At 40.3% G+C, this 27,118-nt stretch overlaps 1 protein-coding gene across 2 annotated transcripts in view; it reads right to left on the bottom strand.

Annotated features, from left to right (window-relative positions):
* wdr81 (WD repeat domain 81) overlaps positions 1 to 17,376 on the bottom strand; it is a 54,245-nt gene extending 36,869 nt beyond the window's left edge. Inside the window, exons 1-2 of one of the 2 annotated variants that reach the window (XM_051930840.1) lie at positions 16,747 to 17,376; positions 3,295 to 3,741 (exon numbers count right to left, since the gene is read on the bottom strand). In XM_051930840.1, the coding sequence (XP_051786800.1) occupies positions 3,295 to 3,653 (359 nt within the window). In that variant the 5' untranslated portion in view covers positions 3,654 to 3,741; positions 16,747 to 17,376. The remainder of the gene's footprint in view (positions 1 to 3,294; positions 3,742 to 16,746) is intronic. The other variant, XM_028806640.2, reaches the window with a different exon arrangement.
* Between the last annotated feature and the right edge of the window lie 9,742 nt (positions 17,377 to 27,118).

Genomic DNA, 27,118 nt, shown 5'->3' with positions numbered 1-27,118 from the left:
TTAATCAGTACTCCTTCATAGCAGAGACACTTGATAGATACTTGGAGGAACTTCCCTTGACAGCATGTGGTGTAATTACCATCATAATTAGCCTACTCAAACCCTGTACAGGACATTGTAGCATCCTCATAATGGTGAGGCAACTGGGGCAGGGCGAGAGCTTAGTGTGATTAGTCAATTAACAAAATATGCTTAGATTATTTTATTTACATTACGTTTGTCACAATGTTGAAATTACAAACGTTGATATAATACTTCCAGAAGTATTGATATTCTATGCCACAGGTACTGGTACAATAAAAGCTGGAACACTTAAAATCACAAATCAGATCTCAAAGAATGAAATATTCAAGCGGAAAATCTTTACTGAGTACTACTGTGTAATTCTTTGAGAACAAAACAGCCAATGGAAGCCAAAATTGGCAACCCATTGAGGGCTGGATTCAACAACTCACCGAAAGTCAAAGTCAAAAATTGAAATCACAGGTTGATCCAACTTGTGTGACTTTCATCACAGCAACTCATAATATGACTCAGTAGTGTGTCTGGAAGCCCACGTGCCTCTATGCACTCTCAACAACATCTGGGCATGCTCCTGAGGAGATGGCAGATGTTCCTGGGAGGGATCTCCTCCCAGACCTGGATCAGGGCATCAATGAGCCCCTGAACAGTCTGTGGTGCTACTTGGTGGCATCAGATGCACCGATACGTAACATCCCAGAGGTTCTCAATTGGATTCAGGTCTGGAGAATGTACAGGCCAATCAATGGCATAAATGTCTTTGTCATCCAGGAACTGCCTAAACACTCTGGCCACATGAGGCCAGGCATTCTCCTGCACCAGGAGAAACCCAGGGCCAATGCACCAGCGAAAGGTCTGACAATGGCTCTGAGGATTTCATCCTGGTAACTGACAGCAGTCAGGGTACCATTGCCTAGCACATGGAGGTCTATGTGACCTTCCAAGGATATGCCTCCCCAAGTCATGCTGGATAATGTTGCAGGCTGCATAACACTCACCATGGTGTCTCCAGACTCTGTCACATGTGCTCAGTGTGAATCTGCTCTCATCTGTGAAGAAAACGGGTGCCAGTGGCAAGGGTGCCAACTGTAATATTATCTGGTGAATGCCAATCCAGCTTCATGGTGATGGGCTTTGAGCACAGGTCATACTAGAGGACATCAAGCCAACATGCCACCCTCATGGAGTTTATTTCTGACAGTTTCGTCAAAAACATGCACACCAGTAACCAGCGGGAGGTCATATTGTATAGAGATACTCCAATCGATTGGCTGCTGATCTAAATCAGCTGATTTTCACTAAAAAAGTCTTGATCTGTGATGGTAAATCACAAAAAATTATCTTTTCAGACCCTGCTTTTCTAGGCTTTACATAATTTATTTGCACTGCTCCTCTACGGGACATATTACTGTAATTGAGCAAGCATGTCTTTTTTTGCCTTGAACTTCTTGTAGTGAAAACAAAGCAACTCGAGACTCATTTTACAAGAGACGAGAGTAATAAACTGCGAAAAAGGAATCAGAGAAATCTTTTTGTGCAATTAGACAAACGGCAAGAAAAGCTACTTTAATGAATTCATGCCTTTTTATTTTGTCCTTTAAATTAAAACAAGACTGCTCTCCAGACTCAAATGGTGTCTGTTTTAAGTACAGCAGGTTACATTTTTAACTGGAAAAAGATAAAGATGAATTTGAAACTGCTGCTTAGTAAACAATAGGCTTGTTAGACTTATCATAAAAAATGCGTCTTTTACTTATGTTACGCAGTGGTGTGCTGGGCTGATAAAATCACTTCAAGAGTGGCCTGCGAAAACAAAAAAAAACTAATTAACAAGGCAGGCTCCATTATGGAATACACTCTGGACCCCCTTCAGGTAGTAGCAAAGGAAAGAATGAAAACAAAACTGAATGCCATTACAACCAACACTGCACATCCCCTCTCTGACACACTGACACTGAGGAGTTTCAGCCAATGAATTATTCAGCAGAAGTGTGTCAAGAAACACTATGGGGGCTTCTTTATACCAACAGCAATATGCTTGCAAAAAGCCTCACTGTGACCCTACCTACCAAGTCAGACGTTTTTTCTTTCTTTTTAGTCATTCTGATGTGTGTGTGTATTTATTTACCTATTTCGTTTTTAATTTATTTAATGTTTTACTTTAAAAAGCCAAACTTTCCCTCCAGGAACAAATAAACTATCTGTTGTAATAAGGCGCTATATATGCGCCCGACCCGACACAGATTCACACTGGAGGCACACGTATAAAATAAATCAACTTTTTATTTTCTTCACCTGTGGGGCACATCTTCCCCGTAATTCCCACAGGCACAACACAGTCCCAAAAGCACTAAGTACACCACACACTTCTTCTCCTGCACCACCACTCCTCCCAGGCAACCTTGTCCTCCTCCACCCGATGCTGGCCGCTGAGTGGTGGTTGCTGGCTCCTCTTACTGGGCACCCGGAAGTGCTCCAGGTGCTTGATTGCCGACATCCAGTTGCACTTCCAGGTGTGGCAAATATGCTGCCCAGACAGGCTCAGGAGTCCCAGCTGCAGCACCCCCTGGCAGCGCCTGCAGGATCCAACAGGGCTGCACCCGACTCCAATTCCCATGGAGCCCTGTGGGAAAGCGAGGCACCACTCCAATCCAGGGGGGGCGGCCATCCAGCTTCCGGGGGAGGTATTGCACCGTCCAGGGCTGCTCCCCCTAAATATACAGTCAAGGGGCGTCACAGCCGGTCTGCCACACTGTCTATCTACTTCCAGGGCTGCCAGTGTGGCCAGTATGGCTGGTAGAGTGATCTCCATGAACATCTGCAATATTGTTGTTGACTTGATTCTGCACTGTCAGATAACAACTTCAAGCTGCCAGAAAAGCTGAAGAAAGTGGCACTACACGTATTACTACTATTACTGTAGTTACACGTACTACAATATTAGAGAAAGAGAGGGTTCATCATTGCTTACAAAATTACGTTTTTCTAACTTGCTTTTTTGTGCAACTATAAATAACTATAAATAATAATAACTATAAATAACAGTAAAATACCATATAAAACAACATCAAAACATACATACAGGAAAAATCTTTATGCTTAAATAAAGAAAAACTTATTCAATAGTAACTAGGAAGTGATGGGACAGGTAGCCAGTTATGCAGACAATCAGTCATGCAGACACTCTAAATGGATCTCTGTCAGTTATGTTGTTTTTTTGCCTTACTTGTACATATTTTCATATAAAAAATAATGATAATAATGCACAATTACCTGAAGTTGCACTCCGCCAGTCGTTGCATCTGCAATAAACAGGAATCATCAGAGATACTTTCATCATGGCAAAAAGAATCCAATATTAGAGAATATCGAACTCTGCTTTTTCTGAGCCCTTGAATGCAAACTCTGCTCCATCCCTGTGGAAGTTTGTGCACAGAGCGCTGAAGAAAGGTCTGAACCTCAGCTTCACTTAGACCCTCTGGTCTTGGGCAACGCACAACCCTTCTCTCCCTCATCATGGACAGCCATTTTGTGGGCACAAATGCAACCAGCTCTTGTGGTCGCAAACCCGCTACTAACTGGGATTTTTCAATGCATAGGTCCCTCTCCACAGCCGATATTAACCATTCCATCTTGGCTCCCGATGTCTCCAATAAGGAGTTATCAGTGTTGCAAAGGAAGGAAAGGCAGGTTACTGGTCTTCACTGTCCAAGGCAAAACCTTTAAAAAATAAATTAAAAAAAAAATTAATTCTTCACATATACATGTCAGTTTCCAATTAAAAGTATTCTGTCCTGATTTTCCTTCTAAACAACTTCTCCTTTCTTGATAAAAAATGTGAACAGAAACGTCAAAACTAAAAAAGAGGAACTAAACTTTCAAGATTTCTGAGAGGATGTGTGCTTTTTTTTTTTTTTTTTTTTGTTACAACTATAAATATAAAATAACTAAAGACTAATTTTTAATGTAAAGAACCCATCTTACCCATAACTGTAAGCAAACAAAGGGAATGAACCTCAACCACCACCCCTGCCCATGTCAGAAAATAACAGTTTGTGTAAAACAAATGCTGACATTGAAATGCTTGAGTCATGTTTTGCAGCTCCACATGACATGGGCAGTTCAGTTTGTAAGTCAATATGGAAACGACTAAAATAAAATGCAACACACATCTGCTCACCAAAAGATTATATTTAACAAAGGTCTGCCTCTTGGTCACCTTAAGGATATCTACCTTTGAAGCAATTTCACAATTCAAAAGAGACAGATTCAGCAGAAAAAAAAGTGTCCACAAAAGGCACAACAGAGATGAAAATTGCAATAGCAGTAATCACTGTATGCTATTGAAAGTCATCCTAATTATAATATACTAAAGGCTGGTTCACAATATGCTTGCCATGGCAGTAAATGTGAGGGAAGCAGCTACTGACCATTTTTAAACAGACAGCTTGCAGGCAATTCATGTCAATGCACAGAAATAAACTTACAACAATATTGTATTGAAATACAGTTTATTTTTGTATAGCCCAAAATCACACAGGAAATGCCGCAATGGGCTTTAACAGGCCCTGCCTCTTGACAGCCCCCTTGACTCTCAAAGAAGACAAGGAAAAACTCCCAAAAAAACCTTGTAGGGAAAAAATGGAAGAAACCTTGGGAAAGGCAGTTCAAAGAGAGACCCCTTTCCAGGTAGGTTGGGCATGCAGTGGGTGTCAAAAGAAGGGGGTCAATACAATACAATGCAGTACACAGAACAGAACAATTCCTCAATTTAGTAAGGAATAAATAATATAAATTTTAGAAGTACAGAGCAGAATTTAACAGTAGATGATATATCCCATAATAAGATTTGGATTTGTGTAGAGTCCTGGAGACCTCATCCTTCAAGCTGCCTCCCCCATTTGGCCATTCCACGGCTGAAACAGTGCTGGGCCAGCCAATCCGATGAAAGGACCCCTCTTTCCCATGATTCCTGCGATCCTCCATCTGGGATGACTTTTCCTTAGGCAGGCAAAACAACTTGGCAGGTGGGTCGTGGCACCAAGTGCCACATTTGAGTACCGAAATGTACGGACCCCTATGAGGTTATCGTCACTAATGCTTCTTGGACAATAGTTTGACATCTGTGCTTCACAAATGTTTTCTAGTATCTGTATGAAATGTACTGTTAACCTGGATAACTTCTTAAATTAATACCTGACATTAACATCTCTTGTTCCTTCATACATTTATATACTTGTTTCAGGGCTTCTGTCTTAATTACTACAACCCCAATTCCAATGAAGTTGGGACGTTGTGTAAAACGTAAAAAAAAACAGAATACAATGATTTGCAAATCCTTTTCAACCTATATTCAATTGAACACACTACAAAGACAAGATATCGAATGTTCAAACTGATAAACTTTATTGTTGTTTTGCAAATCTTAACTCATTTTGAATTTGATGCCTGCAACACGTTCCAAAAAAGCTGGGACAGGGGCATGTTTACTACTGTGTTATATCACCTTTGCTTTTAAGAACACTCAATAAGCATTTGGGAACTGAGGACACTAATTGTTGAAGCTGTGTAGGTGGAATTCTTTCCCATTCTTGCTTGATGTAAAACTTCAGTTGCTCAACAGTTCGGTGTCTCCGTTGTTGTATTTTGCGCTTCATAATGCGCCACACATTTTCAATGGGAGACAGGTCTGGACTGCAGGCAGGCCAGACTAGTACCCGCACTCTTTTACTACGAAGCCACACTGTTGTAACACATGCAGAATGTGGCTTCGTATTGTCCTGCTGAAATAAGCAGGGACGTCCCTGAAAAAGACGTCGCTTGGATGGCAGCATATGTTGCTCCAAAACCTGTATGTACCTTTCAGCATTAATGGTGCCTTCACAGATGTGCAAGTTACCCATGCCATGGGCACTAACACACCCCCATACCATCACAGATGCTGGCTTTTGGACTTTGCGCTGATAACAATCCGGATGGTACTTTTCCTCTTTGGCCCGGAGGACACGATGTCCATGATTTCCAAAAACAATTTGAAATGTGGACTCGTCAGATCACAGCACACTTTTCCACTTTGCGTCAGTCCATCTCAGATGAGCTCGGGCCCAGAGAAGCCGGCGGCGTTTCTGGGTGTTGTTGATATATGGCTTTCGCTTTGCATGGTAGAGTTTTAACTTGCACTTGTAGATGTAGCGATGAACTGTGTTAACTGACAATGGTTTTCTGAAGTATTCCTGAGCCCACGTGGTAATGTCCTTTACAAAATGATGTCGGTTTTTAATGCAGTGCCTCCTGAGGGATTGAAGGTCACGGGCATCCAGTGTTGGTATTTGGCCTTGCCGCTTACGTGCAGAGATTTCTCTAGATTCTCTGAATCTTTTGATGATATTATGGACAGTAGATGATGAAATCCCTAGATTCCTTGCAATTGTACGTTGAGAAACGTTGTTCTTAAACTGCTGGACTATTTGCCCACGCAGTTGTTCACAAAGTGGTGAAACTCGCCCCATCCTTGCTTGTGAACGACTGAACCTTTTGGGGATGCTCATTTTATACCCAATCATGACAAACATCTGTTTCCAATTAACCTGTTCACCTGTGGAATGTTCAAAACAGGTGTTTTTTGAACATTCCTGAACTTTCCCAGTCTTTTGCTGCCCCGTCCCAGCTTTTTTGGAACGTGTTGCAGGCATCAAATTCAAAATGAGTGAAGATTTGCAAAACAACAATAAAGTTTATCAGTTTGAACATTCAATATCGTCTTCGTAGTGTATTCAATTGAATATAGGTTGAAAAGGATTTGCAAATCATTGTATTCTGTTTTTATTTACGTTTTACACAACGTCCCAACTTCATTGGAACTGGGGTTGTACTTTACCGCTAGTGCTGGGCGGTATACTGGTTCATACTGAAAACTTTTTTTTTTATTTTTGTTATGATATGGATTTTTCTTATACCGCAACACCGGTTTAAATTGCCTAAACAATGTTCGGAATGTGGCGCAGCAGGAAACTGTTGAAGGGGGACCTTTTTCACTTCTACACCACTAAACACATGCAACGGAGTACATGTGTTAGTGGAGGTGTTGCACGGGGGCTCTTTTTCACTGCTACACCACTAAACAGGCATGCAACGGAGTACATGTGTTAGTGGAGGTATTGCGCGGTGAAAATAGACAGAGAACATTCCAAAACTGAAGCTGTAGCAGACGATAAAGTTGAACATGATGACACAGAAGAACTTTTGCTGGAAAAAGGAGTCACGTCTGTTGTCTGTAGATACTTTGGATTTAAAAGGTCAGATGTGGACCATTATGTTCAAATGTGTGAATATTGTTTCTATACTACTGGATAATACTGCAAGCCAAGTTGTACTTGTTTTATTTTTTTTCAGTACTGTGTAATGTATCTGGGTACTGTGTAATAGTGTGACGACATGTTGACTTTATTCTCGACATTTCCACTTTAATCTTGACGGTTATGACAAGAATAAAGTCGACATGTTGACTTTATTCTCGTAATTTGTTATTAAAGTAGAACATCGTAAACTAAACTTCATCTTAAAATGAATATTTAATTTACTACATTTTCTCAAACCCCGTCATAAGTTATGTAGCACATTAAATGCTGTGTGTTGTGTTCCCCGAGCCATGTTAATCACTACGTGCTTCTTAAACTGACTTCCTCTTGTACTAAGAGGAGGCACAGGCAGCACACAGAATACAGTAATTTCATGATATTCGTGCTCCCTGAACATTTAGAATGCCAAGATATATACCGGATATAATTTTCATAATGAAATGCATTAAAGCATGTATTAATCATGTGGGGGCATGGTGGCATTGAGGCTGAAGTGCTGCCTCGCACCAATGGGGTCCCGGGTGTTCTCTGGTTTGAATTTGCATGTTTTCTGGTGGGTTTACGTGGCGTGCTTCAGTTTCCTTTCAAAGTCATGTAGGATGTCGGGTTTTGTTATGCTATATTAACCCTGCTAGTGTATGTATTGCTCGTATTCACCCTGCGATGTGCTGTCGCCCCATTCAGTATTTCCTCCTGCCTCACACACAATGCTTGCTGGGATGGGCGCAACCCTGAATGGATAGCATAATTAAACATGTATAACAAAGATTTTTTTTTTTAAAGTTGTGAACACTCCGTAGTCTAAGTTTATAACTAGTTTTAACTTCACAAGTACATTTATCATGTGGTGATTGGTTATGTGGAGAAAGAAAAAGGAAGGATAGGACGAGATTAAAGTGGGAATATCGAGAATAAAGTCAACATATCAATTTTAATCTGACATTTAGGTTTTTTTTTTTCTTCACTGTGCCCGTATTTTTCTTTCTTCACCATGGCCCCAATACAATTCCGTAGGGCTATACCACAAATAGCATTATAAATGCAAGTTACAGTTTTATTATTTATGTATAAGGTCCGTAAGGTCCATATTAATGCAATTTGCCTTAATGATGGTTCAGTTGGTAAAGATGTCATCACCAAGTTGCACTTGTTTTATTATATTTTATTTTTATTTGGTGAATACTGTGTAATGCACCTGGGCTCGAAGTCTTGAAGTAATAGTATTATTACTGGAAGTTGCACTATTATTTATTTTATTGTTATTACACTGATCCCTCGCTATATCGCGCTTCGCCTTTCGCAGCTTCACTCTATCGCAGATTTTATATGTAAGCATATTTAAATATATATCGCAGATTTTTTGCTGGTTCGCGGATTTCTGCGGACAATGGGTCTTTTAATTTCTGGTACGTGCTTCCTCAGTTGGTTTGCCCAGTTGATTTCATACAAGGGACACTATTGGCAGATGGCTGAGAAGCTACCCAATCAGAGCATGTATTACGTATTAAATAAAACTCCTCAAATATATTGTGAGCACAGTGGCTGTTCGCACCCCTAGAAGATACGGCCACTCCTCAAAAAACACTGAAAGATTACCTTTACATTGCTCTCTTCCATACTGGGCTTAAATGTGGCTGCTTTGTCAAGCGATATGCTTCCTGCATGGTGCTTCACATACTTAAAAGCTCGAACGGCACGTATTGCTTTTTAATTGTTTGTTTTTCTCTGTCTCTGTCTCTCTCTCTCACTCTCTCTGACATTATGTGCTCCTGACAGAGGGGGTGTTCGCACCACTAGACGATACGGACGCTCCTCTAAAAAAATGCTGAAAGGCTACCTTTACATTGCTCCCTTCCTAGCAGCTGCATTGTTCGGTGGTGCTTCGCATACTTAAAAGCCAAACAGCCCTGTTGATTTCTGATTGTTTGCTTTTTTCTCTCTCTCTCTCTGACATTATCTCCTCCTGACGCGCACTCCTTTGAAGAGGAAGATATGTTTGTATTCTTTTAATTGTGAGACGGAACTGTCATCTCTGTCTTGTCATGGAGCACAGTTTAAACTTTTGAAAAAGAGACAAATGTTTGTTTGCAGTGTTTGAATAAAGTTCCTGTCTCTCTACAACCTCCTGTGTTTCTGTGCAAATCTGTGACCCAAGCATGACAATATAAAAATAACCATATAAACATATGGTTTCTACTTCGTGGATTTTCACCTTTCGCGGGGGGGGGGGTCTGGAACGCAACCCCCGCGACAGAGGAGGGATTACTGTATTTATTAGTTTAAATATCATGCAGTTTAATGATGGTAAAGTTGTTTAAAAAGTCACTAACGTGTCAGTGGACAGAGATTGTTAACATTAACAGAAATTGTAGTTGGTTTACAAAAAATATTTACTATTAGTTCCTTTTCTAAGACATGTTCAGTGCAATACAACTTTTGACAAGCACCTCTGGATATTTTACTAAGTCTAAATGCCTCTTTGGATAGTTGAAAATATGTTGTCAAAAATTTAATTTAAGTTGTTTGCCAAATTTGTTCAATAAAAAGGTTCTATATTTTGACTGCAACTGTCATGCAATGTGATTCCTTCTCTTGATTAGTGCCACTCCCTTGAAAACTATCACTTTATGGGGCCACGTAAACCTGTATTAATACTTGTGTGCACATTAAAATGTTTTTTTTTTGTACAATGTACAATTCTCATGATAGTGGAATAGGTTATTCTTAGCCAGTCTACTGCAGTAATTGCAGTGGAAAATGTGGTTAACATCCACTCATGCATGGGAAAAAATACCGTTGAATACCATGAAACCAGTATAATTTTGAAAAATACCGTGATATAGAATTTTGGTCATACCGCCCAGCACTATTTACCGCGATTTTTAATTTTTTATTAAATAACAAGTCAAGATGAAATGCTTTGTCACTGTAGGTAAAGTTTAACAGATATACAATAAAGTAACAAATTGTATAATATTTATGAGGGATAGAATTTTCCCAATGTCTTAGAGCAACTTACAGTGACATTTTCCAGTGACAGATGCAACTGTAATTAAAACCCTGACCTAAAATACTACCTAACCCATGTAAAGGGATGTTAAAGCACTATATAATGCACATAGTGCACATAGCATGTATGTGCAAACACTACTGGGGGACTTTCTCTTTCCCCACTGTGGACCTTCTGTGGGATGTGGAGCTGTTCTGTCTCAGCCTGGAAGGTTTAAAAACTCTATCTGGTCTCTCCCTCACACCCTTTACTGAATTTAGCATCCTTTTCAGTTAAGAGTTCTCCATATCATCCAGCAGCTCTAAATTGAAAGATTATGTCAATGCCACCCCAAGGTAATATGAACACTAAATGCCAACAGTCTGTTTTTGAAATGTAAAGGCATTTCCAACAAGACACTGACATCCCTAACCTAAAGTTCAAAATCAAAGTTTTAAAATAATGTAAACTATGAACACACACTACGAACACTACTTATATAAACTGTATGAGTAGGTGAAAAATGTAAACGCATACTCCAGACCTATTCTCCCAGAACACAAAGAGTATATTTTTTATTAGTGTCATCTTCAGATTATTAACTTTCAAACAGAATTCAGTTATCTCTTGTTAAAACTTCAACTTGACTCTCTCAATTTGTTTTTTCCACTGTATATTTCTTTTTTGTTGCCATTTAACTAATATATTAGTAGCAATTGTCTATACACAAACAACTGCAGAGCAGACTCTTTTTCCTTAGGAGTCTACATTCTTTTAACATGGGTAGTGACGTCCATCACATCCTACTACTACTCTGTGATGGCCAGTGTGACTTTATATGCTGTGGTGTGATGGGCAAGTAACATCACTTCAAGAGAGGCTACTGAATTAGCATACTGATTAAAAAAGGCCAGACTCATGGGAAACACTCTCAACCCACTGGGGGAAACAGAAGAGAACAGAATAAACACAAAAGCAAGTGCCACTATGAACAATGCTGCACATCCACTCTCTGACCCTCAGGACTTTCAGCCAACTAATTGTTCAGCAGAACTGCATCAAGAAACGCCACTGGAGCCCTTCCTACCATTGGTAATACACTTTTATAATGCTTCACTATGACTGCTCTTTTTACCTTTATCCAAGTTAGAAATTTTTCTTTGTTTTTAGAACTTCACATGTGCATTTATTCTTACTTTATCAAACTTCGGTAGAAGCCCAATTTACCCCTTGGGAGAAATAAAGTTCTATCTAATGTAAGCTCACCATAATCACTGACTGCCAATTTGCCTTCAGAAAACATGGCTGAATATCAGATATTGTATTTTGCAGCAGTGTTTCTTCGTGGCGGTCCCAAGCCCGGATAAATGGGGAGGGTTACGTCAGGAAGGGCATCCGTTGTAAAATTTTGCCAAATCAATATGACAACAATACAAATTTCCATACTGGATCAGTCGAGCCCTGGGTTAACAACGACCACCACCAGTACTGTTAGCCAACAGGGTGCTGGTGGAAATTGGGCTACTGTTGGCCAAAGAAGAAGAAGAAGGAGAAGAAGAGGGGGGAAGACGTGTCCGGAGGCAGGAGGAGAGGAGGAAAGTAAAGAGAGTGGAACTGAGGGTAGGAACTTTGAATGTTGGCAGTATGACTGGCAAGGGGAGAGAGTTAGCAGATATGATGGAGAGAAGGAACGCTGATATATTGTGCATGCAAGAGACTAAATGGAAGGAGAGTAAGGCCAGGTGGACTGGAGGTAGATTCAAATTGTTCTATCATGGTGTGGATGGGAGGAGAAATGGGGTAGGAGTTATTCTGAAGGAACAGTATGTCAAGAGTGTTTTGGAGGTGAAAAGAGTGTCAGGTAGAGTAATGATTATTAAGCTGGAAATTGGAGGTGTGATGATGAATGTTGTTAGTGCATATGCACTGCAAGTTGGGTGTGCAATGGGTGAGAAAGAAGATTTTTGGAGGGAGTTGGATGAAGTGATGAACAGTGTACCCAAGGGACAGAAAGTGGTTATTGGAGCGGATTTCAATGGGCATGTTGGTGAAGGGAACAGAGGAGACGAGGAGGTGATGGATATGTATGGTGTCAAGGAGAGGAATGAAGAAGGTCAGAGGATAGTGGATTTTGCCAAAAGTATGGACATGGCTGTGGTGAATACATATTTTAAGAAGAGAGAGGAACATTGGGTTATGTACAAGAGTGGAGGAAGATGCACACAGATAGATTACATCCTATGCAGAAGAGTTGATCTGAAGGAGATTGAAGACTGCAAAGTGGTGGCAGGGGAAAGTGTAGTTAAGCAGCATAGGATGGTGGTCTGTAGGATGACGATGGAGATCAAGAAGAGGAAGAGAGTGAGGGCAGAGCCAAGGATCAAATGGTGGAAGTTGAAAAAGGAAGACTGCAAGGTTGAGTTTAGGGAGGAGGTGAGACAGGCACTGGGTGGTAGTGAAGAGTTACCAGACAGCTGGGAAACTACAGCAGATGTAGTAAGGGTGACAGCAGGAAGGGTGCTTGGAGTGACATCTGGAAAGAGGAAGGAGGAAAAGGATATACAGGATCCTTTATATACAGGAGAGTATACAGAGTAAGAGGATGGCAAAGAAGAAGTGGGATAGTCAGAGAGATGCAGAAAGTAGACAAGAGTACAAGGAGATAAGGCGCAAGGTGAAGAGAGAGGTGGTGAAGGCTAAAGAAAGGGCGTATGATGAGTTGTATGAGAGGCTGGACACTAAGGAGGGAGAAAAGGACCTGATTAGACAGGAGTCCCCGTGAACTATGATGTTTGCTGATGACATTGTGATCTGTAGTGATAGTAGGGAGCAGGTTGAGGAGACCCTGGACAGGTGGAGATATGCTCTAGAGAGGAAAGCAATGAAGGTCAGTAGAAACAAGACAGTATATATGTGTGTAAATGAGAGGGAGGTCAGTGGAATGTTGAGGATGCAGGGAGTAGAGTTGGCGAAGATGGAGGAGTTTAAATACTTGGGATCAACAGTACAGAGTAATGGGGATTGTGGAAGAGAGGTGAAAAAGAGTGCAGGCAGGGTGGAATGGGTGGAGAAGAGTGTCAGGAGTAATTTGTGACAGATGGGTATCAGCAAGAGTGAAAGGGAAGGTCTACAGGACGGTAGTGAGACCAGCTATGTTATATGGGTTGGAGACGGTAGCACTGACCAGAAAGCAGGAGACAGAGCTGGAGGTAGCAGAGTTAAAGATGCTAAGATTTGCACTGGGTGTGACGAGGATGGATAGGATTAGAAATGAGTACATTAGAGGGTAACCTCAAGTTGGACGGTTGGGATACAAAGTCAGAGAGGCGAGATTGCGTTAGTTTGGACATGTGAGGAGGAGAGATGCTGGGTATATTGGGAGAAGGATGCTAAGGATAAGGCTGCCAGGCAAGAAGAAAAGAGGAAGGTCTAAGAAAAGGTTTATGGATGTGGTGAGAGAGGACATGCAGGTGATGGGTGTAACAGAGCAAGATGCAGAGGACAGAAAGATATGGAAGAAGATGATCCACTGTGGCAACACCTAACGGGAACAGCCGAAAGAAGAAGTATTTTGCTGCAGGGTGGTATAGTGACACAGTGATCAGCACTGTTGCCCGAGAGATCAAGCATCCTGATTTTAGTTCCGGAGCCTGTCTGGAGATTTACCACATTGACCCTGTGTGTGTAGAAGTTTTTCTCATAAACTCAAAAGCATTTATGTACTAGTCATGCTAACTGAAAATTCTAACTCGGCCCCTTTTGAGCAGGAGTTTGTGCATTGGTGGGCCCTCCAATGGATCGACTAGCTGTAGAGAGCTGTTTCTTGCTTTTGCCTCTCTCGTGACCCCTCACAATCCAAAACTGGATTTAGCAGGTTTAAGAATGCCACCTTTTGCACCTACGTTTTGGCAGATCCTTCTCTGGAATCTCCATCTGAACAATACATATTTACTCTTTAAATACAGTAATCCCTCCTCTATCGCGGGGGTTGCGTTCCAGAGCCAGAGCCAAATAAGAAAATCTGCGAAGTAGAAACCATATGTTTATATGGTTATTTTTATATTGTCATGCTTGGGTCACAGATTTGCGCAGAAACACAGGAGGTTGTAGAGAGACAGGAACGTTATTCAAACACTGCAAACAAACATTTGTCTCTTTTTCAAAAGTTTAAACTGTGCTCCATGACAAGACAGAGATGACAGTTCCGTCTCACAATTAAAAGAATGCAAACATATCTTCCTCTTCAAAGGAGTGCGTGTCAGGAGCAGATAATGTCAGAGAGATAGAGAAAAGCAAACAAATCAATAGGGCTGTTTGGCTTTTAAGTATGCGAAGCACCGCGGCACAAAGCTGTTGAAGGCGGAAGCTCATACCCCCCCTCCCCCCGCCCCCCCAACCCGTCAGGAGCAGAGAAAGAGAGAGAGAGAGAGAGAGAGAGAGAGACAGAGAAAAACAAACAATCGAAAATCAATACGTGCCCGTCGTGCTTTTAAGTATGCGAAGCACCGTGCAGCATGTCGCTTCACGAAGCAGCTGCACAGAAGGTAGCAACGTGAAGATAATCTTTCAGCATTTTTAGACGAGCGCCCGTATCGTCTAGGTGTGCGAACAGCCCCCCTGCTCAATCCCCCTACGTCAGGATCAGAGAAAGTCAGCGCGAGAGAGAGAGAGAAAAGTAAGTTGGGTAGCTTCTCAGCCATCTGCCAATGGCGTCCCTTGTATGAAATCAACTCGGCAAACCAACTGAGGAAGCATGTACAAGAAATTAAAAGACCCATTGTCCGCAGAAATCCGCGAACCAGCAAAAATCCGCGATATATATTTAAATATGCTTACATATAAAATCCGCGATAGAGTGAAGCCGCGAAAGACGAAGCGCGATACAGCGAGGGATTACTGTACACCTTTATCTGCTAAAGTAGCAGTAGTAGGATATAGAGTTGCTATAAAAATTCAAACATAAATAATCAAATACATAGATTTTCCAAGAAAACAGTTTGCCAAAATCCAATGCTGAATGGAACTGATTTTTAAAAGTGAATACAATTTACATAAACCACAATCATTATTACTGGACAAGAGCTAATGACACTATTAAAGTTTCAAAATATTCAAATTGTGTTCATACAAATTATTCATACTTTGAAATCACATCATGTCCAGCGCCTCCTGACTTACAGGTAGGAGAAAACCCCCACATATGATATATCATTCAACTTGACGTCTTGTTATGCAAAACGTTGAGTTTTTTTGGGGTATCCCCACTACACACTGACACACCCCATTTTTGGGCCTCCTGACCCCGTCCCACCCCCCAAACAAAACTTATTTTTTTCGCATTTTGGACCATATTTTGTGAAAGAAGTTATACCCTTATGATATAAAGTAAATGACTAGGTGTCTTCAGCAAAAATGATCAAAAAACCACCAACCCTAGATGTTTACTACAAGGGGTTAAAGTTACTCCTTTTCACAGAACTTCAAAATATGTAATTTAGTAAGAGTATTTTATGCTATTTCAAGGTTACTGATCACAAATATGATAGTATTTTTGATACCTGACTCTTTACCAGTGGTCCTAGCCCTCTAAAAGTCTCTTCATGTGTGGTATCCTTTTAGACTGTAACAAGATCAATGATTACAAATATATTGTTATTTTTTATCCTTTACTAGGGATCCAGCCCTCTACAGACCTCTACCAATGGGTGAAAAATAACACATTTCTATTATAATCGAAAATATTGAGACATTAAACATTTAAATTGAAACATTTTAATTTTCAGATTATTCTTGTTTATTACGTACTTCTACCTAATGAAGTAAATCATGACGTTTCTCATGAGACTTCTCTCAGTTTTATCTATGAAGACCACCTTCTTTTGAATATTCAACTGTAGGGGAGGAGGTAGTATAATTTCATAATAAAATGTCCAGAACTGAACTTATCGCACCCCTCTTAGACGCATTAAGAGTTTTCTTGCCTGAAGAAGGGACCCGAGTTGCCTCGAAAGCTTGCATATTGTAATCTTTTTAGTTAGCCAATAAAATGTGTCATTTTGCTTGACTTTTCATTACTTGCACAAAATACAAATGTTATCATTTGTAGAAAGAATTTATCCGGCTTTATAATGTTGTTGACGTCTTTGTAAAAGTGTTGCCATGACAAGAGCTAAACGTAACAAAAATATCTAAAAGACCATGTCAATATTTCTGTGCAGTTTAGTTTAGTTCGCCAAGTTTTGTTAGGAGCCTTAAATCAAGGGCGGCAATCACATGATAATCACCGCACCTTTGCATATCAGCTTTTCGAATTAAACTGAAAGCAAAATCTGAGACAGGCATAATCCATTATGGGAGCGTTAGGTCGATAGCACTCACCGCTTGTTCCATTTTGATTCCAGGGTAGGTAATTCAAAAAGGAGGAAAAAATCGGTCAGTTTCTTCTCTCGCCACTTTCAAACTAAGAGAACCGCTTCTGAATGCAGTCAGTAGCGTCATGCCCTCCTCATGTGATTATTATGAATTACTCCGGTCGATCGCGACAGACGACACAGTTTATCGATACTGATGCAGACGCCGCACTCATCCGCTATTCGCTGCTCAAGTTCGACACCTTCTCATGATCTTGGTCTTGCTATTCTTATCAGTATTGTAATACAGTTTACGTCATGCCGATGACAGCTTTATAACAGGGGCATAAACAGTCATACCTCCACAAACTGCTGTTCGAATAAAGTTCTTGCTCTCACTAATAACAGCCCCTCGTGATTTCTGCGAAGACCCTGATTTTCCTTCGCATTCATTTAGCAATTTCTGCTACTGAGGAATGTATTTTGCTGCTTTCTGACAACTTCGCTATAGCTCCCGGAATGTCAGGTGGAGATAAAAGATTCAGAATTGTTTTAACGGAAAGTTCCTGGGTCGAAGATCAAAGCCACCATCGCCGATCTCGCTCTGATGGCGGCCATGTTGGAGGCGGGTTGTTGCGCGCTCACGTGAACCGTCACGTGACTTGACCCTCCTCGCTTAGAAGAACTACAAAGCGCAGATGATGAGCTTAAGTTAAAAGTGCCCGCGTAAGTAGTTTGGTTGGCTTGGTAATAAACTAGCAGAAGAAGTGAATCTTACTAATATCATGTATGCTTCCAGTTTCAGCGTGACATTATCAGTTGTCTCTCTATGGTTGATTTCTTTACCAAAGGTCGATATAACAGAATATAGGACATATAAATTGGTAGAGGCTGTCAATCAACAAGTACAATGTCACTATTTCGGATTGACTGAAATATTAACGGATAGATCAAAAGACCCTAATACTCTCTATGCATGTGGCACACACTACTTCACAGAACTTCAAGTTTCAGAAAAAAAAATATCTGACAAGTTACCAGTTTACACTACAGGAATGGTGGCGATTTTACTAGAACTTTTGGGGCAGAGGATATACAACCTCAAAGTGTTGTGATCTGCAGAGATTTGTTATCTATATTGAACAATCGAAAGGTTGCATGCCAACGAGATATTATGCTAGGATTCAGACAGAGTTTGTTAAACTGTGGTATGCAGGATGACTCGTATTTCAGCCTTAAACGAAGCTATAAATGGTGCCCTGCAACTCCCTTTACTTTGAGTGAAATCATAACTGAAAGACCTGTGCACAGAAACCTGGGGAGAGCAAGATTTGAAATGTTTGGATACAGCTGAGAGAATTTACAATTTGAGAATGTTGAGGAGGACATATGATCACTTATGGCAATGTCTGTTGTCACGCCTGCATGTCCGAGGATCACCTTCTCAGCGACAAGCACTATCATGCTGTGACGGGGTGCTGTCACTTCCTGTACTTCCTCTTTTTCTACCCATGGCTCAGAGAAGATGTCCCAATGAGGGCAACTGACTGCTCTTTACGATCCGAGAGCTATAAGATCACGATGTTCCCTGCAGGTGGCGTCTCATTTGGAAAAGAGCAGAACGTAGGACAGAACTCCTCGCTAAACTTGAACTGCTTTTCAGAGCTACCTTAGCCTTTGTTTGGAGGCTCTACAAGCTAACAACTGTCTTTTGTTCTTGTTTACGTCTTCATATGATTGTTTAATTCACCTTGCAAACACCATCATTTAAAGGGGCAACCCAGCTGGCACCCCAACATTTATTTTGGACTTGTGTGTTCCCTCATTTGACCACACTGTTTACAAAACTGTCTCAGAAAAATACAATCTTGGGGTGACATTTTAGAAAACACTTGAATTGGGTTGTATTAGCAGACTTTGTTTATTTATTTATTTTATTTATTTAACATTTCCCTAAAGAAAAAGTACACACTTGTTTCATATAATCAAATACCTTTAGGTCTCTATTTACACCAGTAAAACTAGTAACTTACGATGATGGTGATAGTCTAGTTAAATTCTTAGCAAGAGAACTTCATAAAAATATAATTTCATTTAAATTAGTTTAACAAATTGAATTTAATCACAAAATAATCCAGACAGGGTCACCTGGGGGAAGGGGCTAGAGCCTATCCTAATTAGCATTGGGTGCAAGGGAGGAACAAACCCTGGACAGGTCATAAGTCCATCACAGGGCAAACATATACACACATCAAACACGCACTAGGGCCAGTTTAGCATTCCCAATTCTCCTAACCTTCATATGTCTTTGAACAGTGGGAAGAAATTGGAGCACCCTAAGGAAACCCATGCAGACATGGGGGAGAACCTGCAAACTCCATGCAGGAAGGACCCAGGACGCTACCCTGGTAGGACAGTGCTGACACTGGATTGTCATGTCACTCATTTGAAGCATAATAATTATCTTTAAACATTCACCCATAATTCCTATTTACTGTATCCTCATCTATGCAAATACTGCAATATAACTATCCAGTCAATGTATGACTTCAGAGACTTTTCCCAGTGGCAGAAACTGTTTTAATCATGCCAAGAGTGAATGTCATAGATGTCAGTGAACAATGGAGAACAGTATTTCCCAAGTTTTAGCACAAGGTTTAATGTAATCCCATTTGGGAGAGGATTATAGTTTGAATTAAATCAACCTTTAGCGATGCATTCAGGAGCTGTAGTCCTGTTGCTTTTTGGATTTTTAAATTTTATTTAGCAAAGTCTGTATCTTCTTTTTTTTTTTTTTTTTTTTTGCTATGCCAGTTTGAGGATTATTATTATTATTATTACTAGCTGAATTTCCCAGGGTTGCACAGGAGGAAAATAAAGGGTTTTTTTTAATTGTTTGAGAAAAATATAATTAAAAAACACAACTTTAAAACTAATAATAAATTAGCAAACAATGAAGACTTACTAATGTGCTTGTCTTGCGGCCTTGTATGTATGTTATCATTCAACTGACGCTCGGAACCGGCCAACTCTATTTAATTTGAAAAGCAACAGGGGCGCAGTGGTGCTCAAAGATAAAGAACGCTGGCAGTCGCCTCCAGTTCGCCCTCTGGTGGTCGTTCTGAGTGTCAACTGGATGATAACACGCATACAAGAGCGTAAGATCACCCCCACTCCCTAACCAGAAGGGTGTGGGTTAGGACTGATTTCACCCTACAGTATTTTTAGTCGACCAATCAGAAACATGTGTACCAAGTTTCACGAAAATCGCTCCAATCGTTCGGAAGTGATGCTGGAACATACTGTACATACATATACACACACATACATTGACTTTTATATATAGATTATTATTATTATTAGCATTTTTCAATATTGTTGTGGGTCATGTTATTGTTGGATTATAATGTAAGTTGTAACCTCTCCAAACTCCCTGATTTATGACAAGTCAGAGCCCATGAAAACAAAACTGAAACTACAAACCTTCACTTGAAGAAAATAAAGAAACATATAGAAGCTGAGTACAGTGCATCTGAGTATTTGGAAGACCACGTGTCGGTCGTCAAATGTTCAGTAATATATGAAAATAATAGAAACAATATAATCAGACAGTTGTATTGAGTCTGAGTGTTCATAAATCAGAGCTTGTACTGTTTAAAAAATGTGCCATCTTCCCCCATAAATTTTGCTGCCCTGTGAATACACCTAGTTTGTCTAAATGGTACAGCCAGCCCTGGTGGTATGGTTCTTGATGATTTCAACACATATAGGGGAGAAGGATATTAAGTTGTAGACAGACTGGCCAAACAATCATTGAAAAAGCAAAATATTGATTTAAATATTTCAGTAAGTAAAGGGGAGGCAAAAGTTTTAATCAAAGAAGTTGTTTCTTCAATCTGCTAAGAAACTTGGGATAAAGAAATTAAAGGAAGACTTCTCTATGGCATCAAATGAAGGTAACATTGAAATGGGAATAAGGAAGAAACAGTAGAAAGGAGGTTTGAATATCAAGTCTAAGGACTGGTCATATGGGACTAAACTGAACTTTATTTGAAACTGGAAAACCTAAAACTGGGACATGCAGTCATTGTTGTCATCAGGAAACAGTAGTACATATACAGTATTTCTGAAATGTAAGGCTTATGAAAAAGAGAGGAAGGAGTTGATTGGACAGAATAGCATCACAATGAATACTTTATTAGGGTATGGGCAATGACATAAATCTGTGAAGTTCTAAAATTAATAGGTTTGTATTATATAATTTCAGATTAAGCCGTTTAGAGGATAAGGTAGTTTCAATACCTCCTCTTCATTCTCCAGTTCAGTAAGTGGCAGCAATGCACCTCAAAACTGGTTTCCCAACATCCAAAAATCAGAATAGAAAAATAATAAATGGGGGATTTGTCTCATCCACAACAGACACTTTAAATACAAGAACTGAAGAAATGCATAGTGAATTAAATGAGAAAAAGTTTAGGGCTGAATTGAGGTGCAGAGTAAACAACAATCTTATCCAGTTTTGGTTGAAAGCTAGGTTTAATGGGAAAGGTGTGCATCATCTTTTGGTTTGAATATACAGTTAGGTCTATAAATATCTGGACAGAGACAACTTTTTTCTAATTTTGGTTCTGTACATTACCACAATGAATTTTAAATGAAACAACTCAGATGCAGTTGAAGTGCAGACTTTCAGCTTTAATTCAGTGGGGTGAACAAAACGATTGCATAAAAATGTGAGGCAACTAAACATTTTTTTAACTTCTAAAGTGATCCCATGGGTCTGTGCATGAGTGTACCCTCTAATGGATTAGCTACTCACCTAGGTTCGATTCATGCCATGTAATGCTTGGATAGGCTTCACCTCTTCACCCTGAATTGGAGTAAACAGGTTTTAGAATGTAATCTTACGATATACTGATACACTGGAGCATTTTATTGCTGGAGTTTATGCAATGTGTGTGTGTGTGTACCAGCCCTTATTGTAATTGTAAGGAACTAGCAGATTGTGGATGTGCGTACTGTGTGTTCTTTGTCAGAACTGCATTTTACCCAGGGTTCCTTTCTGCATTGTGCCCAGTGCTACTAAGATAGGTACTGTCTGCCTGAAACTGAACTGGATAAGTGTGTTAGAAGGAGGAGAGACGTTTGGCAAAAACCGCTATGAAAAATTCATAGGCTATTGTCAATATGGATTTGGGAAAGAGAGTATACGTAGATATAATGTAACAGACAAATGGCTAAGTTAATGAGAATTATTAAAGACAAGAAGTATATTTTAAATATTACCAGCACTGAAAGACAGCATGCAATCCTTAAGTGATGACTATGAGGCAGCTGGGAGGCCCAGATCGAGCTTCACAGATACACAGAGTCAAAGTCAGTGCCCGATCTCTATGTAGATTTTGCACATTCTCCCTGTGCCTCCATCACCCCAAGACGTGCCAGATAATCCTTTGCTTAATTAGTGCTTCCAAAGTGGCTTGAGTCCGTGTATGTGTGAGTGAGTCTACTGATGGACTTGCCTTGTACACAATGCTGCCAGATTCTGCTTGATTGGATTATGTTAACAGTGGATTGATTTTAAATAAATAGTAATATTATACTGAGACTTTCTTGATTTGTATGAAACTTACACATGTGATTGATCCTTTAGAATCTTTGTTTTTGGTATGAGAGAAGTTCAGTCGAAAAAACAAATAACTGGGGAAAGGGGTATTTCTTTCAATTTATTTTGGGAGAATTATTATCTCAGCGGCATGGTGGCGCAGTGGGTAGTGCTGCTGCCTCGCAGTTAGGAGACCCGGGTTCATTTCCCGGGTCCTTCCTGTGTGGAATTTGCATGTTCTCCCTGTGTCTGCGTGGGTTTCCTCCGGGTGCTCCGGTTTCCTCCCACAGTCCAAAGACATGCAGGTTAGATGCATTGGCGATTCTAAATTGTCCTTAGTGTGTGCTTGGTGTGTGTGAGTGTGTGTGCGCACCCTGCTGGCACCCTGCCCAGGGTTTGTTTCCTGCCTTGCGTGCTGGGATTGGCTCCTGCAGACCCCCGTGACCCTGTAGTTAGGATATAGCGGGTTGGAAGATGGATGGGTGGAATTATTATCTCTCGGCAACTATTGTTGTATTGTTTTTGTAAGTATCTGAGTCACTGTCACACATGTGCATCTGAGGGACACCTCAAAGACTCATCACAGGTATGTAATGCTCTGCAGGGGTGAGAGGGGGCACTGCCACTAACAGACTTGTCTCTATCTTATTCTTATTCAGCCAAGAGAAGACATCCCCTGGGGGTAACTAACCTGCCACTTTCGGTGGATCCAGTATAAAAGGGAGACAACCCCAAACGTCGCCGTCCATTTGAAAACCTGTCAGAAGGATGGAGCCCCACAGATCGTATTTTGATCGCCACAACAATAGAGGTGATGTTTGTTTATTTTAGATCCCACTAAGCACCTGTTTACTTTGTATGCAACAAGAATAAAAGGGGTGACCCGGTTGGTACCTCTACAGTTCGCAAGAACTAAGTATCTTTCTTCCATCCATCCAGAACACAAATGTACTTAAAATATGCTCTAAAAATAGTTGCTTTTATACTAATTGGCAGAAAAATGCAGTGCATCAGACATGTAACCTTCTAAAACTATCAAGTAATACCTTACACAACTAAATTTCATAAAAAAGTTCAATATTTATTTTTTTTGTTTTCTACCTTTAAGCTTTACGTTCAGTGTATATATTGATTAGAAAAAGGAGTCAGATGCCTAAAAGAAATAATTTTAATGCAAAAATGTTATCTGGCTGTTTGCCTTACATTGTTGAGCACACATTTCCCTGGGATGTATGCTTCAGTTCTGTTTTAGATGGAAGGATCTCTAGAACATATTAGTTATTCAATGAACACCTCTTGTTTAACCAGTCAGTTCTTGTCACATTCACTGCTTTTTTGAGCCTGCATATTTTTTTTTTCTGTTTTTCCTTTGCAGACGTAATAGAGTTTTACATCCTTGATGTTGTTTTCAAGGGCATCTGCGAAATGCCTTCCTACAGTAAATCCTTCTTCCCAGCTTAGCCTTGGACAGCCAGGGAGATAGTGATGACTGATGAGAAAAAATATATAGCATGGAGAGAATACAAATAGGACAATAAGTGTTGGCAGCCTGACCTGCGCTTCCAATAGAAAAGCTCACGCTGGCACTGAAAGCTTAACAGTAAATGCATTTATGTGCATGTCAATAATCCAATTATTCACAGAAACCCAATTTCTAAAATGGCATGTAAACTCTAATTCTGGTTAGAGAAATCAGGTTACTGGACTCTGAGAAACCTGATTAATAGTGGCAGATTTCTAACCCCAGTGTAAACCCTTAACCAGGTTACCGTTAAGAATTTCATAGTGTATGTTTGTTCATCTCCGTTAGCCTGCACATGTATTTTCTTCACACATGCTTTCAACAGTCACTGGTGGAAGTGTCCAGAAAATAAATTTCCAGAGGCAAATATTTGCATTACTCCTTCTCTTGGTTGAAATAATCTGTCTCAATATTTCAGATCAGGTCAGGTCAAGTTGGAGAGCATACACTGGTACAACGCGTTGACACACCCACCACACGACAAAACTGCTCAGGATTCTGGTTGGCAGACATGCAGTCCAGTCCAACCCTCTGGAAATGACCGTCTATCTGCTGAAGCCTGGTGTGACGTGGGCGTCCCCTTGGCCTGGTCCAGTCATTTGGCTCCTCAACAATGAGGATCCTGCCAGCCAGACCACCCTCAGGGAATCGTGCCACATGGCCATAGTGCCATAACTGATGTTCAGATGACACTGCATTTGTGACCCGCTGGGCTGGCTACTTTGAGCAGCTGCTTATAGCTGATCCTCTGGCTAGGAATATTTCTGAAATCGCTGAATTTCTGTTGATGACCTGAATGTATAGTGCTAAACTCATCAACAAAATCTCAAGAGCAGTAGGGTAATGTTTTAAAAGTAATGTGCATTATGTAGTGTAAAGAGGAGGCAAGACAATGTCAAAGGGTTGGGGTACCACTCTGGTGACCGCATATAATTACAAAAGTTATAAACAAAAAACATAAAACAAGTTGCAAATGTGTCTGTTCAGACGAGAGAGAGAGAGAGAGAGAGAGAGAGAGAGAGAGAGAGAGAGAGAGAGAGAGAGAGAGAGAGAGAGAGGGAGGTTGGGAGCATGCGAGCTCAGAATCAAACTCCCTTCAAAATGGCCGAACTTCCAGTCTTATGGGTTTCAGGCAAGAAGAGGCGGGTCCAGGAGGTTGGACAATGGAAGTGACATCAGTGGTGGAATGACCATCAATCTGCACAAGTGGAAAGAAAGAAGGCATTAGAGCATTAGAACACATTACTCTGGTTCGGTGGGTAAGTACCACCACTAGAGCCTTTAAACTGCCACCCTGCAGATGAGCATGACAATAGTCTGATTACTTTTTTAAACTAATGAGTAACCTAACGCATATCTTATTGAAGTAAACAAACCCGTGTGTTATTATTATTCCAGCAGCACTGGGTGTAAGACAAGAAGCACACTTACTGATACGCCGCTCTTTTGCATGGCTCAGTCACACATCCAAGCATAAAAGAGTGTGCTGCGTGCAAGAAGTAACAGAAACCGATAAATAAAGCATCAACTTGACTAAACAAATTTATAAAACACAACAAAATGATCACAGGCTTCATGCTTAGTTTCGGATTCACAGTGGCCAATGATGATGTTTAACACTTTTTGTGCAGTTTAATGAGGTTGGAGCATTTTGACAAAAGAGAAGTGCAGAAGATTACTTGCTCATGTAAATGCGGATTTTTAAGAAACCAGGTGATTCTCCTTAGTCCAGTGATGTGTGTGCATGTACTGTAAATGCGCTTAGCTTTTGACCCTGAGAGGTGCCACAGAAGAATTAACCATACACTCTTCAAAATAAAGGTACCAAAGTGGTTTTTCAGATCAATGCCATAGGGGAACCATTTTTGGTTAACCCAAAGTATCATCCACATGAACGTTCCAGAAAGATACTTTATTTACTTAGACAATGAATAAATAATAAAAGATTTATATAATACCGTTGAGTTTGTGACTTTAAAAGGGCTTTACCAGGACTCTTGCTGCAGTTCATACAATACCATAAGCTAAATTTTGGCTTTCTTGATCTTTTAGTATCCTGCTAGTCTACTATACATTAAAGATCTCTTGTTTTTCCACATATCAGGAATCTTTACAAAGTCTAAAGAACAAATTTCATATGCAAAAAATCCACCGTAGAATGAAACAGTTCTTTTATCAAGTGATAGTTCTGTAAAGAATCACACAACCCAATAAAGTTACATTTTAGAACCTTTATTTTTAAGAATGTCGATAAATGATCCTGAAAATGGATTGAGCAGTGTGAACATGTGGAAGGGGCCAAAATGCCAGGATTACAACAACAACAACAACATTTATTTATATAGCACATTTTCATACAAAAAGTAGCTCAAAGTGCTTTACATAGTGAAGAAAAGAAAAATAAAAGACAAAATAAGAAATTAAAATAAGACAACATTAGTTAACATAGAAAAAGAGTAAGGTCCAATGGCCAGGGGGGACAGAAAAAACAAAAAAAAACTCCAGGCGGCTGGAGAAAAAAATAAAATCTGCAGGGGTTCCAGGCCACAAGACCGCCCAGTCCCTTCTGGGCATTCTACCTAACATAAATGAAATAGTCCTCTTTGTAATTAGGGTTCTCACAGAAGGACTTGATGATGATGTTCATGCAGACTTCTGGCTTTTAGCTGAGCGATAATCATTTACTACAGAGCCCTCAGCGGCAAACTCCAAGTACAACATCCAAAATAAGTGTGTTAGATGACTTTCTGCAAGTACAAAGTATGGCTCATGTTGGACTACGTACGGCTCTTGTAAGGCACAGATGATATCCTTGAACTAACAGGCAAGGGCAAAGCTGACAGATTCAAGGTAATGATGCAAAAAAAAATTGATCCTCACTGCTAAAATGTTTAGCACAGAGAAGAGAAAAACAGACAGATCCTGTTATGTCATAAACAGGACAGCAGCCAAGATGAACCAGATAGGGATTCTTGAAAAGCAGCTGAACAAGATGAATGTTGAAAAAAGCATAGGACTGACAGGGTTACAGCTTAGAATAACGCAAAGTGGCTTTGCACAGGATGGAAAGTGACAGCAAGGGCAGTGAGGTGCATTTGTCCCATATGTGTTACTGTTTACTTTTTTTTTGTTATTATTAAAATCAAAAGGAAATCAACATTCTAGAATGAGAAGAAATCAATATGTGAAATCAACCCAAAAAGTGACCCCATACCATGTCCTGTGACATGCCACCAGGAACTGCAGCAGGACCAGCAGTTCAAACCACTACAG

Source organism: Erpetoichthys calabaricus, chromosome 8 (genome assembly GCF_900747795.2).
Source record: "Erpetoichthys calabaricus chromosome 8, fErpCal1.3, whole genome shotgun sequence".
Lineage (NCBI taxonomy): Eukaryota > Metazoa > Chordata > Cladistia > Polypteriformes > Polypteridae > Erpetoichthys > Erpetoichthys calabaricus.
This window is presented reverse-complemented; position numbering and strand designations above follow the sequence as displayed.